At 38.2% G+C, this 17889-nt stretch overlaps 1 protein-coding gene across 2 annotated transcripts; it reads right to left on the bottom strand.

The window, feature by feature from the left end:
- Positions 1 to 505: 505 nt before the first annotated feature.
- Positions 506 to 17397, bottom strand: gnsa (glucosamine (N-acetyl)-6-sulfatase a). Of its 2 annotated transcripts, XM_085251609.1 has the most exons (14): positions 17080 to 17397; positions 14311 to 14370; positions 12419 to 12625; positions 11125 to 11190; positions 7627 to 7725; positions 7055 to 7222; positions 6815 to 6897; positions 6071 to 6189; positions 5655 to 5758; positions 4735 to 4836; positions 4346 to 4456; positions 4122 to 4232; positions 3468 to 3628; positions 506 to 3098 (listed from the first exon to the last, which is right to left on the bottom strand). In XM_085251609.1, exons 1-14 carry the CDS (start codon positions 17248 to 17250, stop codon positions 3023 to 3025), a joined length of 1638 nt encoding a protein of 545 aa, XP_085107735.1. In that variant the 5' UTR covers positions 17251 to 17397; the 3' UTR covers positions 506 to 3022. The 2 variants fall into 2 exon arrangements, with proteins under 2 accessions (XP_085107735.1, XP_085107736.1); XM_085251610.1 differs by lacking the exons at positions 14311 to 14370; positions 17080 to 17397 and adding an exon at positions 13423 to 13590.
- Positions 17398 to 17889: the final 492 nt, after the last annotated feature.

Genomic DNA, 17889 nt, shown 5'->3' with positions numbered 1-17889 from the left:
CATTGTGACTCGGTCCTTGGATTCAAATTTTTTTTAAAAATACATTTTTAAACCACAAATCTTTGGATTTTGGACGTTGTTAGTTTTTTGTAACAAATTTGAAAATGACCAAAATTTTCCATCCAATTATAACTTATATTTTATTTTGTATTGTATTGCATTTTACAGACACTGGAGATTCTTGTAAACAACGTTACGAAAAGAGGTAAGAACAAAATAGCTGTACATTAAATCCCAAAATGTTTAAATAAGGTTAATCCCTGTGAGCCAAAAGCTTGGGCTTTACACAGCTCTGTTTCAGACAGTTTTTTCTATTCTTGGCTCTGTATGATGTCACTAACGATGTTATTTCTGGTAACATGCAGGATCACAGCTAATGCTATTAACTGCAGTGATTGAATGACAGTAGGACTGAGGCAGGTCAGAAATGTAATTTAATAAATATTTCAGGCAGTGTGGGACACTTTGGGACCTTTTTAAAGTGAAAAACTGAAGCAGAACGTGATTGCTTTAGAATAGATCTTTATTTGGACAAAAACACAAGCCAAAAATACATAATCAAAAACTACTCAAGGGTGCCAAAACGACTGAACTGTTCTGACAGAGCGGAAAGTGCATCAGTGAGTCCAAGATACGATCAGTGATCAGTTGTATGGGGGAGGCGGCAAAACAGTCCAGTGGAGGATTTCGATGATCACGTGAATTCAGTCCAGTTTTTTGAATACAGAGCAAGAGGCAATACATGAACACAATAATATTATTAAAGAGTAACAAGACAGTAGAACATAGGAAAGTCTTTTCGGTTCTCAGTCAACATGACACGCAGTCTGTTTTAAAAACAGATGTTTAGCATTTTCCCTCTGAGGTTTCCACCTCAGAGTGATCTGCACACATCTTACTGAACATAAATTTTACAAGTTTGAACATCAGCACAATGTTTTCAGTTCACGTAGGCCATGAATTTGTGTGTCTCAAGTTTGAGAAGTGCATCAGAAATGTAGTTTTGCTCCATCTTTTCCCCACTAGGATGGTTTTGGAAGGGTTGTTTGGTGCACGGTCTTTTATTTTGAAAGATTACAGGATGCTCTGTACTGTTGCTACATCTGACTTGCTGTCCTCCTATTTTTGGCAACCTGTGGCATATCTCGTCTTGTGCCAAGGATTCAATCGGAATTTAATTGAGGGGTCGGCAGAATAATGTCAGCAAACTCTTATTTTTAATTTTAAAAAACCCTTATTAATTAAAATTAAAAGTTTTTTGTTTTGTGTAATCTCTCAAAAACAAACACTCGTCGTTTATCTTGGACATTGTGCTAAATTGGGAAGGGGGATCGTGTTAGAGTTACCATATAAAACCTGGGAGACTGAAATGATCAAATTTTGTTTGCTACCTTCATCACAGGAGGATGTGCAGGGCAACTTGAGAGGGTAATGTGACTGTGGCTTGAACTTGAGTTGATTAATCAGTCGTATAATTCTGATAATTTAAAATTTACTTGCTAAATAATTGTAAGATCTATTTGTTTCGGCCTGTCAGAGGAACCTCTTTTGCTCTGAGAACTTTGCTCTAAACCTGATAAAATTAACCTGAATACATGAACTGTTTACGAAAATCTTAAAGTGGAGCCTTGTTTGCAGTTTAGAGCTTGTATTTGCCGAAGTATTTCAAGTACAACTTTCTGCAGAGCCCCTAGAGTCCCTTAAGGTGCCATTTCCTTATCGTGCGCACAGGATTATTTATTATAAACTCCTACGTGTCTGTAATGAATGCATACAGCTGTAGTATAACGGAGAAAAATCTGCTAAAAAAGTTTTAGTTTGACCTAAGAAAGTTTTACGGTGTTAGGTAGTGGTTTGCAAGATAGGTTCATCCTCCAGTCCAAAGACCAAAGTTTTCAGCTAACGTCAGCACTTGTTTTTACTCAGGGGAAATATTGTAAGGAAAAAAAAAAAAAAAATACTGTCTAGTCTGTTTTCTAGTTTTACGCAGATGGCTCCATTGATTAGATTACTGCTTTGAATAGAAACAAGTTTACTAATTGGTGCAAAATAAAAAAAGAAAACAAACCCCAAAACAACAACAACTAAAATTGGAGTAGAAACTTCTTGGACAGACTTTTGTATCATTAACTACACAGCAGGTCACATTATTTGTCAAACAACTACAATGAACAAAGGCATTAAAAATAAAGTTGAAATTCCGGTTTAGTTACTCAAAGTACCTGAAGTAAATCTATGCTGGCATCCACCAGTTAAAGAGGGCCTGATCATATAATCCTTATACCATAATATAACTAAAATAAATGGGTTATTTTTAAATTAAACTACCTTACAGTTGTTATGAAGAGTTAGATTAACGGTAAAGACCAGAACTGCTTTTTGTAGCAGCCTGTAAATGTGTTTATTTCTAGTGCTAAGTTTGACATTTTAACACGGGGAATCTATTGGGACTGCCTCACTTTTGAAGCCACCCTCAAGTGGCCATTAGAGGAACTGCAGTTTATGCCACTCACAGTGAGCAAAGTCATATAAGTGAATTTATAGTAAAATTTAAAATGAGTGCATGAGATAGGGGGGGAAAAACAGTCACACCTAATGGGAAAGTAAGGGCTCTGTAGCTTTCTCTGATAAATTCAAGTGTTCAACCATAAATTAAACATTTAGAAGAGTGAGTAGTTGAAAGGAATTAAAGTGATATGTTCAGTGCAAAGTAAGGCTTATATGAAAACAGGGTTTTAATTCATGGCTTGCCTCGTGTAAATCAGTTCTGAATAATCTGGCTCTCTTTCACACCTACTGACAAAATAATTGAAAAGCAGTCCAAACAGACAGTTTAAAAGGTGGGCCTCCTATCTTCCAGCAGCGCCATAATATGACCCCCACCTGATCCCTTCTCCATCCTCATCTTACAAAGAGACTGGCTCAGGAGGCCCGACAACAAGGCAACAACATCAGGAAAGGCTGAATACATCACTCAACGCAGCCTTTCTTCCCCAGCTTCCCCACATCCTTCGCAGTCTTCCTACTTCACTGTCTGCCTGAGTCTGCTGAGCCTCCAGCTGTGGCTGGTAAACATTTGCCGTGGGTCAAATTTATACCTGAGGGGAGGAAAATATCACAGGGTAGAATAATTAATGCTTGTGTGTTAATAGAGCCTGGAAAACTTTACTAGAAAGGTAAAAAAAAAATGTAATTAATTAATTAAAAACTAATTGCTGACTTAAATAGAACTCTTGAGTAACAGGATATTTTTATTTTCAAGGTATTTATCAAGAAATCACAACTCATTACATGAAAAGTACACAGTAATTGTGTATTTATACAATAGCCATGATTTAAATAGTTTAGAAAAAAGTGAATGCACGGGATAAACATTTAAATTCCCAAAAGTGTGAGAGAATTTACATATAATTTTATTGATTTAAAAAAAAAAAAAAAGATAAAATGCAGATTTTTGCTGAACAGACCTCGGATCGTACACGCCGGGTGTCCGACATGACTGTGCGGAGCAGGACTGCAGCATCATCAGCCGGTGGTTCATCTTCTCCAGGACTTCCTTGTCAATGGTTTTTGCAATGTTGGTCAGCTGGTACGGGTCTGCAGTCACGTTGTAGACTTCTACGAAAACCTACAGAACATAGACATCTGTGAAATATGCTAATGATTCAAAACTGAAGAAACTCAAGGACATGCCATTCTCGATTTGACCACTAGATGCCAGCAAATCAAAGACTTTCAAAACCTGCACACAGCGCTTTTAAACGTGCTATACGAAGCATTTTTTCACATGGTAAATCCTCTTTTATCACTAGCGCTGCAACAGATGTTAACTTAAAAGTGAGACATTCCCAACTGTCCCAGTTGCTTGACTGATTTCTATATTAAGGATATGTGCTCACTTTCTTACACAAAAATATAAAAAGGAGCACTTTTGGTTAGTTCAGCTTTATGAACTAACCGTCACCAGATTAATGCAGCACAGCTAAGTTGCACAGCTAATCGTAGCCATCTTGCCTAACATTAGTGCCAACAAAAATAACATTTGAATACAAATGTTAGCTGGCTAGCTTGACAAATTGCTAAAGACTGAAAATCAAAAGCAAATAAATACAATACTATACCTCATTGTCATCAAATTCGCAGTACTGCAGGTTGGAAGAGCGGGCGATGGTGCGCACACAGGCGTAAGTGTTGTTGTAAGAGTCCTCACACACACAGTCTGGGAAACACTCCTATAGAAAAAACGTTTGTTATTGGTGTTTAATTTTTGGTGCCGCTGAAAACCCCCAAAAAACAAAACAACCCACAACAACAACAAAGTTTTACTTCATCCCTGTTTCCATACCGACACTCCGGGACCCAGTAGCGGGCAGGCAGGGTCCGACTTGTTCCTGCCCTCGCCTTCGTACTCCACCAGGATGTCTGTTCTCCAACTGCTGCCGTTCATCTTCCCCTCCTGGTGACACACACAGATATGAACAAGTGTGACTTTAAATTTATTTTGTTACCTAATAATCGTTACTGAGTTTTGTTGATAAGTTGTCATTTACCTCTTATTATATTATTAGTAATGTGTTGATGTGGCAATTGATCAACATTTGATGATGTAAAAATATCTACAAATAAAAGGATTTATTTGTGTACTTGGGTCTGACTAAGCATATTAATATTCAACCGTCTCCTTTACCTTGTATTATAGACAACAAAAGCAGAACACAAGCTTAGTTTTCTCACCATAATTGGCAGAAACGACATGCCGTCCATTTGGGTCTTGTTGACATTGTACCCGGCGATGTCCAGGATGGTCGGGCCAAGGTCAACGTTCGCTACCAACATCTGGAAAGACAAAAGAAACACTCAATCCAACAAATGTGGCCAGCAAAATGGATGCACCATCTCTAAACACAGATCCTGTGCATCTGTTCAAAGTAGATTTTTTTCCTCTCTTTGCTGCTTTTCCTCTTTTTGGGACCAACAGGAGGGCTCATGCTGCTACACTGAATATAAATCCACTAACAAGATAAAAACAGGATATGCATTTATTTATAACACATAGGTGACTAATATTTACTGCTTTATTACTTTTACTTTATTTAACCAAGAACTAATACCAAAAACATCAATGGCAACAAAGTGTGAAACATCAATTAAAGTCAATGTTTTCTACCAGCAACAAGGATAATAATATTCAGCCAAAACATATGCAGGTAGAAGTAACTGCAAATGTTCTCAAACTTTCTGGATTGTGGGTGGTTCCACTGAGTTTCTGGTGATATGATGTTAATTGTTTCAGTTTTTAGCTCTCAGTTTACACCCCGATGTAAATATGTGTAAAATGCAAACAAAAACAGAATGCAGTGATCTGTGAGGGAGTTATAGATAACTTAAAGTGAATGGAAACTTAAACACTGGCCTGGATCTTGAAAGAATATAGCATCCGTTTAATTTTTATGATAGTAACGCTTTAAAAAAAACCTATACTGGAACCATTTCCTTAAATATGTCAGAGGTTATAAGATTATAATATAGACAGAGAATATGATTTCAACAGTAACTGTATTAATAGAGGATCAGTGAATAATGATAAATACTAAATATTGATTAGAGAGCAAGGGCATCTCATCTTTCGTGTGTGTGTGTGTGTGTGTGTGTACCTGGCTGGTCTGGTTGGGTTTGATATTTGGTCCTCTGACCATGAGAGGAACTCTGATGTCAAACTCATACAGCTGCCTTTTATCCACTGGGAGAGAGAACTGACCTGAAACAGGAACAGAGTCCTTTCATTTTCTTTACTCTGCATCCAAAAAACAAGTCTCACGCACTTCTTATCATCTGAGACGTCACTTTTAGGTTGTGACTGAGATTTGGCCACATTTTCAACAGTACTGACAATTTTAAAGCAGTTTTGTTTCTCATGTTTTAAACCTTTGGAGGTATAAAAGGGTGGGAAACAATTAGCAGTGAGAGCTAACCAAACCCTACCACACTAAAAACCTTGTGAATGTTAAACTATCCTCTGAAAAACTGTAGATGTTGAAATAAAAAACAAAAAGCGCTCGCACAGACATACCTGTGTGATATCCATTATCAGAAGTAAAGAAGATGTAGGTATTGTTCAGTTCACCTCTGACCTCCAACCTCTTCACTATTTTCTCCACCAGGTCGTCCACTGACAGTAACGTTTGCCACCTGTAGGACGAGATAAACCGGGAATGAGTGGTCTGTAAGGGTCTACCTTACAGTATAAAGTGCCTAAGTCGACTGTCGTTGTGATTTGGTGCTGTAGAAATAAAATTGAATTGAACTGAAGCCTCGTAGCTGCATTCTGGATGATTTGCTGACCCTTTGTAGGACTGTTTTCTTGTCATTGGTCGGCTATAGCACAAACTAAGAGGTGTTCTCTGGGCCACTACACCAGGCTCATCGAGGCTGTAAAGCACAATGTGATGGTGGAGTCCAAGCAAAGGATGACAGACTCGGGGATGAAGCAGCTGATTATATTTCATGTCAGAAAAAACTTGGCCAATAAAATATTTACAGTGGAGAAACGTATAAATGGTATTTTTAAATTAATATTGACTCATTTAAGAAAGCTGGTGGCCAGAAAGGAGCTGCACACACACTGCTGCAAAAACAAGCTAAATCTGTGGGAAACTATGTTAAGACCTGAAGGTGAAAAGAAAGGAGGAGAATTAGGAGGATGTGAAAGGTGACAGAAAGCAGTGGTCTGGTAAGGAGCTGAGGAGGATGTTTCAAAAAGGAAATAAGGAAGTGGAGCAAAGAAAGAGGAAGGTGAGGAGGTGAAGCGACTGACCGTCCCCTGAAGGCATCATCCAGAAACCGAATGGAGGAGTTTGACATGGGAGTTTTAGCCTGTCTGATCAACCAGTGTTTGTCCTGAGGGGAGAAATGAAAGTGATCATGATTAGCAAGGTCCTCTTTAGCGTAGAGACTGATGTAACCCAACAGAACTTATTAACAGAGCGCTTTCTTCCATCTTACTTTGGAACCAGCGAAATTCAGCAAGAACTTTAAAAAAAAAAAAAAATTCTACCTTCCCGTGGACGTTGAAGTTGGGATCTCGGGGAGCTTTGGTGTTGTTGAAGCGTTTCTGGTACTGAGGTGCTGCCGTCCAGGGGGAGTGGGGGGCCGGCGTGGACACCATCATGAAGAACGGCTGGTAGCTGGTTTTATACTGGAGGAAGTCTAGAGACATGTTGGCCTGAGAACGAGGAAGAGAGTGATCAGAGCCTTTGATCGCTGATCATTTCTGCATGTGACCCTTACATCATTGTACATGGCTGTCTCTCTGTCAGACTGTTGGTCTTACCAACAATATAAAAGAAGTTACCTCTTTTTCTCTGACATTATATTAAGTCAAACATAACAAAAAAAAGCGGAGTAGAGCCCTCTCTCTTAAAATCTAGGGGGGGGGGGGGGGTTTCACCCAAAAACCTTTACGGTAATTTATCAAGCAGACATGAATTCTGTCTTTTCTATTTTGTCCCTAAAAATGGAAGTGTGAACCAAAAACTGTCTTTAAAGTAACAAGATAAGGATGCTTTACATTTGTGGCTATATAAATGAAGTAAAGGACGGTGTGCAGTCATATCAAAGGTCTCTCACCAGTAGATCTGTCAGGTAATCTTTGCTGTAGTCGGCTCCGTGCTTCTGAGCCTTCCCATTCACTGATAGTGTGTAGTTGTAGTATTTAGAGTTTTTATCCTGGAAAACACAAACGACACGACTCTGTAAAACACTTCAGGTTTAAAGAGCCACTCGGATCATGTGTAAAGAACTGCAAATTATTACGTAAGCACATGTACCATCCTCTTCATTTCAGATTTCCCAGCCTTAAATCACACAGAATAAAACACCTAGTGGAAGAAATCATTTCCAGGAGTGTATTATATGTATGTATTAGAGATGGACCGATCCGATATTACGTATCGGTATCGGTCCGATACTGACCTAAATTACTGGATCGGATATCGGAGAAAAATAAAAAATGTAATCCGATCCATTAAATATCACGAAAGCACCTCACAAAACTTGCAACACGCCGTAACTCACCTCAGAACGTTAGCACGTCAGAGCAGTATGCATCACGTGATAGAGCAGCTGTGGCATGCCGGACCTGTCGGTGGTCTGGATAGCATGTGGAGCTTCGCTAGCAACCTGGCATTTCATCTCCGACAAAGTTATCCCCGAGAGAAGTAAAGCAAGTGTGTAAGTCCATCTCTGAATGTTTGTAAAGCATTCCCACGTTAAGCTTAACAAGCGACTGCCTCTCGCTCTCCGGCTGCTACTTCAATCGTGAAACTGATCAGCTGATCGGCTTTTCTGTCGCGACTCCGTCTCTCTTGTTTGTTTTTGGCCCACTTTGCACCAGAAAGAGGAAACCAGCGGCTGAACAACAGCAGCACGTTTAAGCTTGATAAGCTGTTGTTAGAATTTATTTAATATTTCTTTCTACACCAGGATCTTTTTCTACGTAGCTGACGCTGGTAACTGTGCAGGGGCGGATCTAGCAAAGTTTAGCCAGGGGGGCCGATAGGGCATGAACAGGGAAAAGGGGGCACAAAGACAGACTTTTCTTTCTTATTCTCATTTAAAATGTCTAGCTTTTAATAAATAATTATCTGACACCCAAAGTTTTAATTTGATGTAAAATGAATAGAAGTCAATTACTGTATATAGTGACTATTAAGTCTAATATATACACCCTAGTAAGCTATAGTACTTTTTACTTTGGGAAGGTACCATCTGTGCAGTCTGCAATTTTGTTGAAGAAAGATGTTGAATCTATTTAATATTTCTTGAAAAATAATTGATTTCTGTGCATTTTTTTTCACACTGCATCAAATTAAGGTTGATTACGTCGATTAAGCATCATGAGGTGGCGCGTGAGGGGTGGTTCTCTATTTTTTATTTATTTATGTTGTTGCTGGGAGTTGGAACCCTGTTAGTTAGGTTGCTTAATATTTACGCTAAGTACTCTTTAAAATACCAGAATAGGGAGGATGGTGTAGGTTTAAGTTTATTAGATTGATCAGTATTGCTGAACTATGAAATATTTTTTTTGTATACAGGTATAACAGAATAGCTTTAGTGTAGTTGTTGTTTTAAACTTGAGTATGAACTTGCAGACTTGCAAAATGCAGCAAGATATTTTAAAAAACAGTTTTGTTGATTAAAAAACACTATATCGGATTCATATCGGTATCGGCAGATATCCAAATTTATGATATCGGTATCGGTATCGGACATAAAAAAGTGGTATCGTGCCATCTCTAGTATGTATCTATATAATCTTGGTCTAAGAAGCTGAAGTGAATTTTAAGAAGTCAATATAAAAAGCCTGATATTTATTTTTGAACCATGCACGGGGTTAGGGTTAAGAAACCTGGAAACCTTCAGGGTTCAGAAAAAAAGTCCTCTTTCGCACTGACTAAAATTTAATTATTTTTCTTAAAAACAGCACTTACAACTGTTGCTCACAGCTGATCACATGAAGTCACCAATGATCAGAGACGAGCTGCAGTTCATGGAAACATATTGTTAAAAGTTCCCTCAAAGCATAGTGATAGTGACTCTGGTGCAGCGCCAGAAGGATTATTGGCTTAAACTGCCAAAATCATATAAATCGCATGAGTCTCGCTCTTTGTTATGATAAACTTCCAAGTCATGGGACCACGGCTCTAATCTGTGTTTGTTCATCCAGTGACAGTGAAGATAAACCAGTCTGCACGGCAGTCTGGACGTGACCTCTGACTTCTGCAAACCAGTTAGAGACCTTCTGTAAATCCACACAAATCTAACTTTAGCCTTTTTATTAGTCTGTCTCCTTATTTAGCCACATGACTGCCTACATTTCACAGTGGTGTGTGAGGTAGCTTCATATCAGATCTGATTTAATCAGAAATACACATTTTTGCAACATTAAATATGAACTGGGAACTCATGGAAATAATAAAACAAAGAAAAATATGGATAAAAAACAAACAACTTTTGTGTGTCAAGATGGTGATAAAAGTGAGACAGACATTCTGCAACCTCGCTTTAATAAAGAATAACCTAAATACAACCAGCTGAGTCAAGATCTCTATTGCAAAGTCATGGAGATTTAAAAATTACACATAATGCTCAATTTTCTGACCAATTTTCTGATACTGAACTTGTCCTATTTCCCATCAGTAGCAGGGAAAGAACTACATTGGTTGTACTGCGCAGACCATCTGAAGCTGAAGAAGATCATTAACCGCAGAATACAAACTGCACTTTATTTCCTCACTTGAAAGGAAAGAGTAGCAGAGAGTTAATTCGATACGCTCCCATGGTACTACATCTAAAACTCTTATATGTCCTTCTCCCCGGCATTAACAGTTAAGGTTTGCACCTTAGGAATTAAGGGATAAGATGCTTTGTAAATGACTTCTCTTCTGACAGATTTAATCCTAACTTTTCAGGGAAATTCGCAGTAAACATGATGGTTTTAGGATTTAAACAAGCCTTCATTTCCAGGAGCTGAATTTTCCTTTGGAGCAGCATTTAACTCAGATGTTGAACTAAATAAACTCAGTTTGATTGATAGCATCAACAGGCAGACGCCCAAAATGACCACATCATGTGACGATCAATACATCAATCACTGTTCACAGAGACAGACGAGCAGCTTTATCGCAGATGCAGAATTTGCTAATAGAAAACGTAAGACTCCAATCAGCAAAGGCAGCCGAGTCTCTAAACAAGTTCTCAGAAGAAGCAGCGAAGCCACAGACACTTTGGATTGTCTAAGAAAAATGCTGAGGAATAAAAGCAGTAATAGAAGAGCAGACGAACACAAGGCAAAATGATGCTGCAGTGAAACATGACAGCTCAAATTCACGGCTGTTTCTTTACTCTGGAGTTTAACCCTTAGGTTTATAAGACCTCTAAAGACAAAGAGGGCCAAATGTTCCTCAGACCACAGGAATTTGAGTTTCTCAGAAACTTGTGGAGTCAGTCCAACTTGAAATGGTATCGTTTTGAGATTATAGTTGCATGACTGTCTCCGACAATAAGGTAAGCTCTAAAACTGGTCCATGATCTATAAAAGCAAATAATGTGAACATTCAGACTTACCAGCCCGACCCAGTAACTCCAACCTGGAGGAATGTGCTCCACTCCACCAGCTTCCGAGTGCCCATACTGCAAAATAGCATAAATGTTGAGTATGTGCAGTTCTGCATGACCAGATGAAGAGAATTACCCTGCAAAAAAAATAGATGAGCACGACATATAAACGCATATGTTCTTCATGGTTTCCATTTCAGACCTCACCGCCACGTTTCAAAAAGATTTCCACCTTTCAGACAGGATCGATTTGCTCAGCAAAACAGTATTTAAACAAAATTTAAGTGTAAAAGTTTAATTTTTTGTTGAAATACATTTTGTTGAAAATCATTTATTTATTTGAAACATAAATGACATCACAGCTGATTTCCATGTAGAGACATTTGCAAGATTTTTAGTTATCTTCCAAATTCCCTGCGAGCCACACTGTGTGACATTGATCTACCTGATGTATGCGACTGTACAATGACGTGAATCATGCCGTGTTTATTCTGCAGGACTCGACCTGCTCAATCCAGTTTGAAAATGTTCTTTCATTTTCTGGTACATAAATGCTCAAAGACAGAGTGAAAAGGAGAAGTAGCAAAACAGGCCCAAGTGGCTTTTTTGGTGACACTTTAAACGTCCTAACAAACAGGACGTTCTGGTTCTCTATTTGACCATCTGTTAATCACAAGGGGAGATGTAACCTTCACCCTCAGATGATAGATCGTATGACTGCACATCTAATGACAGTCTCCTGAACAATGCAGTAAAGATGCCTCACTTTTATGCATCTCTGACACATGCATACGATTTAAAACTTCAATATATTTTATTTGAAATTACAATATAATGATATTTATGTACAAAGTTTACCTACTCAGAGAGAGGTATACTAGAAAAAGAGGCAACAAATCTGGTTCATACAGGAAAAATTAAATAAAATATAATGCAAGTAATTTTAGATATTGGATAACCCAAGTTATTTTATAGAAAAGAAAAACACATAATTATATTTTAAGTAAACTTAAGTAGTGCATAACTAATTTTACAGGACAAGAGATAAATGACACTGTACGTTTCCACATTTTAAGTACTGTAAACAACTGTAATTAGCTAATTTTCTGGAAATGTAGTGGTTAAAAACAAACAAAAAAAGAATATTCTGTGTTTTTCAATTCCATTTAATTACAGGGGAATTACACCAACAAATTATTTTTTAGCTCCTTCATTCTTCAGATAACAGCACAGTACAAGAACAAAGGGGGACAACCTCTTACTAAAGGCAAGTCACCGATTCTGGCAAAAAAGAGACACTCACCTGGTTGAGATATTTCCCAGCAAAGAATGTCTGGTAGCCAGCGGAGGCCTTCAGTAAGGCGGGGAAGGTGTGCGGCTCCTCGCTCTTCTGCCAGGCTTTGCTGCTACAGTTTCCATCCAAGGTGTTGTTGATGACGTGGTGGTTGTGGGGGTATTTCCCCGTCAAGATGCTGGCACGACTGGGGCAGCAGAGCGGGCTGGCAACAAACTGAGGGAAAAAGACGCGAGACGAAACTGAAAGGATTTTCTTTAATTATATTTGACTTGTGATTCTCTACATGCAGCTTTTATGTAAAGTCATTTTAGATAATGCTACAAAATAATGTACAGACGCAAAGCAGGGCTAAAACGATACACTTAATAGTCCCTGAAAGCTGTATATAAAAGATGTACAAAATGTTGGGTCTGAAAAGTAAAGCTAGCGCAAAATGTCTTAAAATGTCGTTCTTTCTAATGGCCAGCAGGGGGCGACTCCTCTGATTGCAAAAAGAAGTTATATAGAAGTGGGCGAGAATTTTTTTTCCCTACTTGATTAATTTATTACCTTAAACACTTTCTCAATAAATTTATGGTCCCAGTTGGTCAAGTCAAGTCTCACTTTATATTCATATGGTTATTTGAAATTTTATGGTCCTATTTAGTGTCCAAAAGAACCATAAAACAGGGTTTACTTTAGGGTTAAGCTACCTTGTGATTAGGAGCTTGCTGCATTAGCATGTAGCATATCTGTTTTTTTTGTTTTTTAAAACCTGGTCCTTCCTGCATTTGTGCCGTGAAGCTACGATCTCAGTTTTCAAAAGATTTCACAAATCAAATGGGTGATATTACAGTAGCTAAGTCCATCTTTGATATACAGTCTATGCTGATGACAAGAGGAACATGTAGGCAGTAGGGCTGGGCGATATATCGAGTTTTTTTTTAAAATATATTTATATTTTCATACGAGATACAAGATGTGACAATATCGTTTATATCGATATAGTCTATGTTACGTTATAATTATACTTGTGGAGCCGCAGGTTTGCCTCTCTCTCGTCCACCTTTGTCTCTACGCAACGTTACTCGGCCTCGCCTCTCCTTCACTGAACACAACTCCGCCTCCCCCATAGCTTCACCTGCAGGCAATGACAAGATGAAAGCGGAAAATCTCCGTTAGCGAGTTACCGTGCGTGGGGCTGGACGGCGTCAACGTGCTAACGAGCTAACCGCGCTAACGACATGCAGCCCGGAGGGGCTGCACGGCCTAAAATCCTTTCATTTTCTCATAAATCGACAGTGCGCCTTATGTATGAATTCTGGTTGTGCTTACTGACCGCGAACCGATTTTATGTGGTACACAGCGCTCAGCAATCTGTCAAAAAATGTTTTAATATGACTTTGCTAAGCTACGGAGCTGCACCGCTTGATAGATTGTCGGGGGATTACGGCTACCGAGGAGGAGCCTCGCGGAGTGATATGTACTGTGTGTGTATAAGGACCACAAATGGCACCTGTTCAGAGACGTGGTGCAGCTGTGAAATCTGTCTTTGTTATTATGCTCAGCGTCTATTAGTTTACATTTTGACTGCACAATTGTGAGCTTTTTGTTATGCACAAAAACAACATTGTTTTCTTTTATTTATGGACCATGATTACTTAATAAATGCTGATAATTTATTTTTGAGTAATTTCTTCATGTACATCTACGCTGTATGTAAATAAAAGTGCCCGTGTGACATCTGGGACACAGTGTGACTAAGAACTCTCTTTTTGTTCTTAACTTATGGCTTTAAAAAAAAAAAAAAATCAAAAAAAAAATCGAGATATATATCTTATATCGCCATCCAGCTAAAAAATATCGAGATATGAATTTTGGGTCATATCGCCCAGCCCTAGTAGGCAGGCTATACTTACTGCGTTTGTGAAGGTCATCCCTGCGTCACCAATGAGTTTTTTCGTCTTGTTCAGTGGATTCTGAAAGGAAAACACATTTTATATTTATTTATTTATTTATTTATTTATATGCGCTGACATTAATTAAATTACCTGCACTTAAACTCTTTGTTTGCTTTTTGGCCATCAGCAATAACAGGATGTAGTTTTTGTCCTATTGAGAAGGCCGCTGTCATAGAAACGGCTTTTTTTTTTTTTTTAGACCAGCAAATATTTGATCTATTTGAAACAGTGCTTTCAGAGGGTGAAATGCTATAATAAATAACACAAAGTTTAGTTCAGCATTGGAACAGCAACACTGGAAAAGTAAGTAAACGTACATTCATCACATCTTCCCATTTATGAAATTATAATCAAGGATTTCAGATTAAATGCCGATGACTGGATCTCTCTTAGGGTTTAAAAAACACTTGTTATCAAAGGATTAAAAAAAAAAAAATTCGAAACAATTTGAAGAAATGCTTCAGCTCTAACACTAAATCCTCAAAAAGTGCTGTCAGAAAACTGACAAAGTCTCCAAGAAGCCCAAAGCAGACTTGTGCATGTACATTGGGGATTGGCTCAGAAGGAGAAATTGAGGTTTATGACATGATTAATTAACTGAAATGCTTTAGGACTATATAAAACAGGAAGTACTTCAATTAAAACCACCAAAATCTGTCAAAAGTGTCAGCAAACTGATGTCTGAGACTGGTGGACAATCAAGAAAAACACCCATATGATCTGTGCTAAACTGGGCAATCAGCATTACCTCATGATCCCAATGACAGAGTCTTTTCAACTGCAAAGTATTTTATCCATTGTTGTACTATTCACCTTTATCTGTAGATCCTGTTTGAAAGCAGACCACATGTTTGCTTGTGCAAAGATGTCAATAACACCAAAGGTTTCCATGTGGTGCCCTCACTTTTTCACATGACTGTGGTCTCAGACAGAGCAGAGATTACACACCTCTGGAAAAACACTGAGCATTTTGTGCACTAATCAGCACAAAATAAATGGATTAACATACTGTGGCTCTGTAATATAACTGCTGCTACAACTGAAGGTGAATTCGTGTAATACTAGGTTCAGATACTCAGAACTGAAAAATTTGTACCAAAACAGCACAAAATAATCTAAAGTTGGACTCTTTACTCAAACTAAAGACAAAAATAAGGCTCAGCATGTGTTATGATTTTTTATTTTATACATAAATTTAGCATCATGTTTAAATTAAGCTGTTCTTTAGGTAATGGCAATATCTATCAGTAGCTTTATATTAGATGTGGCTTGAAAGTCACCAGTGTGATGTAAATTTGATCAAAGTCAAGCATCAACATGTAGTCAGGAGTTTTTGGACACACACACAGGTTAAGAGTAGAAATAAAGGCACATGATCTGCAACAACTCCTGACCTTCATTGATGATGTAACAACATTTAACCTGCGAAACACAGCAGTTTAATGTTTTTGGATGGCATATCTACAAGCTATCAGTCTGAGTACATGTGGGTTTGAATCAGCAGATGAAACGAGAAATAAGAAAACCTACAAGTTTTTTTTTGTATGTATCAGCAGTTTTTGTTTTGATTATTGTCTCACATCAGTTACTTTCCGCAGTGACTTTACAGAGTTATGTTTTACTCTTTTAAACAGCAGTGTCCATTAAACAGCATAAAGACCAGGAGTGGGTCAAAAAAATATGAACATTGTAGTGAAATCATTAATCACACTAATTTCTGAATAAAAAGATTTTCCGTTCTTGGTGTGATAGTGATGCCAGATTTACCATGGAGGGGTAAAAATGATCGGAAAGTGTCTTTAAATCAGTTGGTTTAATTTAAAGATGGGAAAATAATGTTGTTGCCGAGGTTTTGTGCCTTTCCCATCTGTAAACTGTAATGCACGTCACATGATCACAGGTCTATTTTGCCTTTTTTTAAAGACATCTTGGGCTATTCATTACCTGTTTGTAAACAAATCTCTCATGAAATGAAAGTAAATGTAACCTAAAATAATGGCTTATGTTCTACACATTTTTAAGAGGGGTGTGAACCTGGCATGATCTTAAAATTTGGCAGTTATTTCTTTCGCACTCTTACCTGCAGAGGTGAATCTAAAGAAGGGCACCGCATTTACCGCACCTGGTCTCCATGACATTTATTTTAAAACTTTAAGTTGCTAACTAATCTAGCTCTATACTGCTAATTTAATTATTTTAGCATCGTTTTTGGGCCAGTAAAAGCCTGATTTAATGGGCCTGGAAGCCCAGTGGGGAGAAATGAAAGCTGGTCAGTTAAAATCATTTTATACCTTCTGTAAGCATAACACTTCTTTCTTTTTAAATATGTGTATAAATGTGCATGTAATAGTTTAACGGGCCTAGCCCACTTGAGATCAGATCGTGCTGTTTGACAGACCAGATTTAAAGTGTTTACTTTGGGATTATTGTAATTATTATGCATTACCATTACTGTCAGACTGGCTATTATAGCACAAACAACTCATTTACGTAGACCCAGTCTTTATAAACATAACATCCTCTGGCTGGCTAAAAACATTTCTTCTAGATTTGTTTTTTAAATTATAATAAAAACATTGGTGGTGATGGATTGACAAGCCTGCTGACTCTGTCGGATGCTTGCATGATGTTTGCTGTCAGGAATGTTAGCTGTCAGCTTTATCCGATCTGGTTTAATGTCATTAAAAAAAAGACAATGTCATGACTCTCAGATAAGCTCCTACTGACCAGACCCCCGATAGCGACGTCCAGGTCGTCGGTGAGGATCAGAACGATGTTAGGTCTCCGGGAAGAGCTGGCCCCGCTGCTCCCGCTTAGGTGGCTCCACAAAGTGACGCAGATCAGGAGAAAGCTGAACATCTTCGGCCCGGAGCAGCGAAAAGAGCCCATTTTCTTCATCCAGCTACAAACTTCTGAAGCAGAGTGTCTCTACCATCCACGTTGCGCCTTATAACAGCGTGAAATGGAGAGGCCGCTCCTCCGTGACGGCAAAAACACAGGCACGAGCTCAACCCTGACTCAACGCTTCCCTGTTTGCTGGCCACGTGGTGTACGGAAGCCCGCATCATTTGATTTGTAGGCGTGTACCAGTGACTGTCAGTGGCGTATACCCGCCCCTCATGACTACAGCTTTTATTTTATGCTTTAATTTTCTTTCTTTCTTTCTTTCGTCTATCTGTAAAAAAAAATAAAATTCAAGAGCAATCCTTCAATTAACTTCGCTTTTTAAACAGATTTGCTTCTTAGCAATCAAAATATAGCCAAAGATTTTATCGTACCAGACTGCGATAAACATTTAGTTTCTACTCTAATGCCAAGCTGACGTCAATTCAGTGATTTCTTTGTGATCACCTCTTATGTAATCAAATCACCTTTTCAAAAATGCACATGTTTATTACATTTCTATGAATCTATGAAACGTAAAAATTCAGAACAGTTTCATATGAGTTTTTAAAAATCCGCATTTGGGGCTGGGTTGTATACATTTCACTGCTGGGACATATTTTTGATTGCATTATTATGTTTCTTGTATCAGTT

The sequence above is a fragment of the Mchenga conophoros genome, linkage group LG17 (assembly GCF_057382185.1).
Source record: "Mchenga conophoros isolate Kocher_MC1m ecotype Shallow Benthic linkage group LG17, M_conophoros_male_GT1.1, whole genome shotgun sequence".
Classification (NCBI taxonomy): Eukaryota; Metazoa; Chordata; class Actinopteri; order Cichliformes; family Cichlidae; genus Mchenga; species Mchenga conophoros.
Note: the sequence above shows the minus strand (reverse complement) of the source record. Positions and strands in the feature narration are given on the sequence as shown.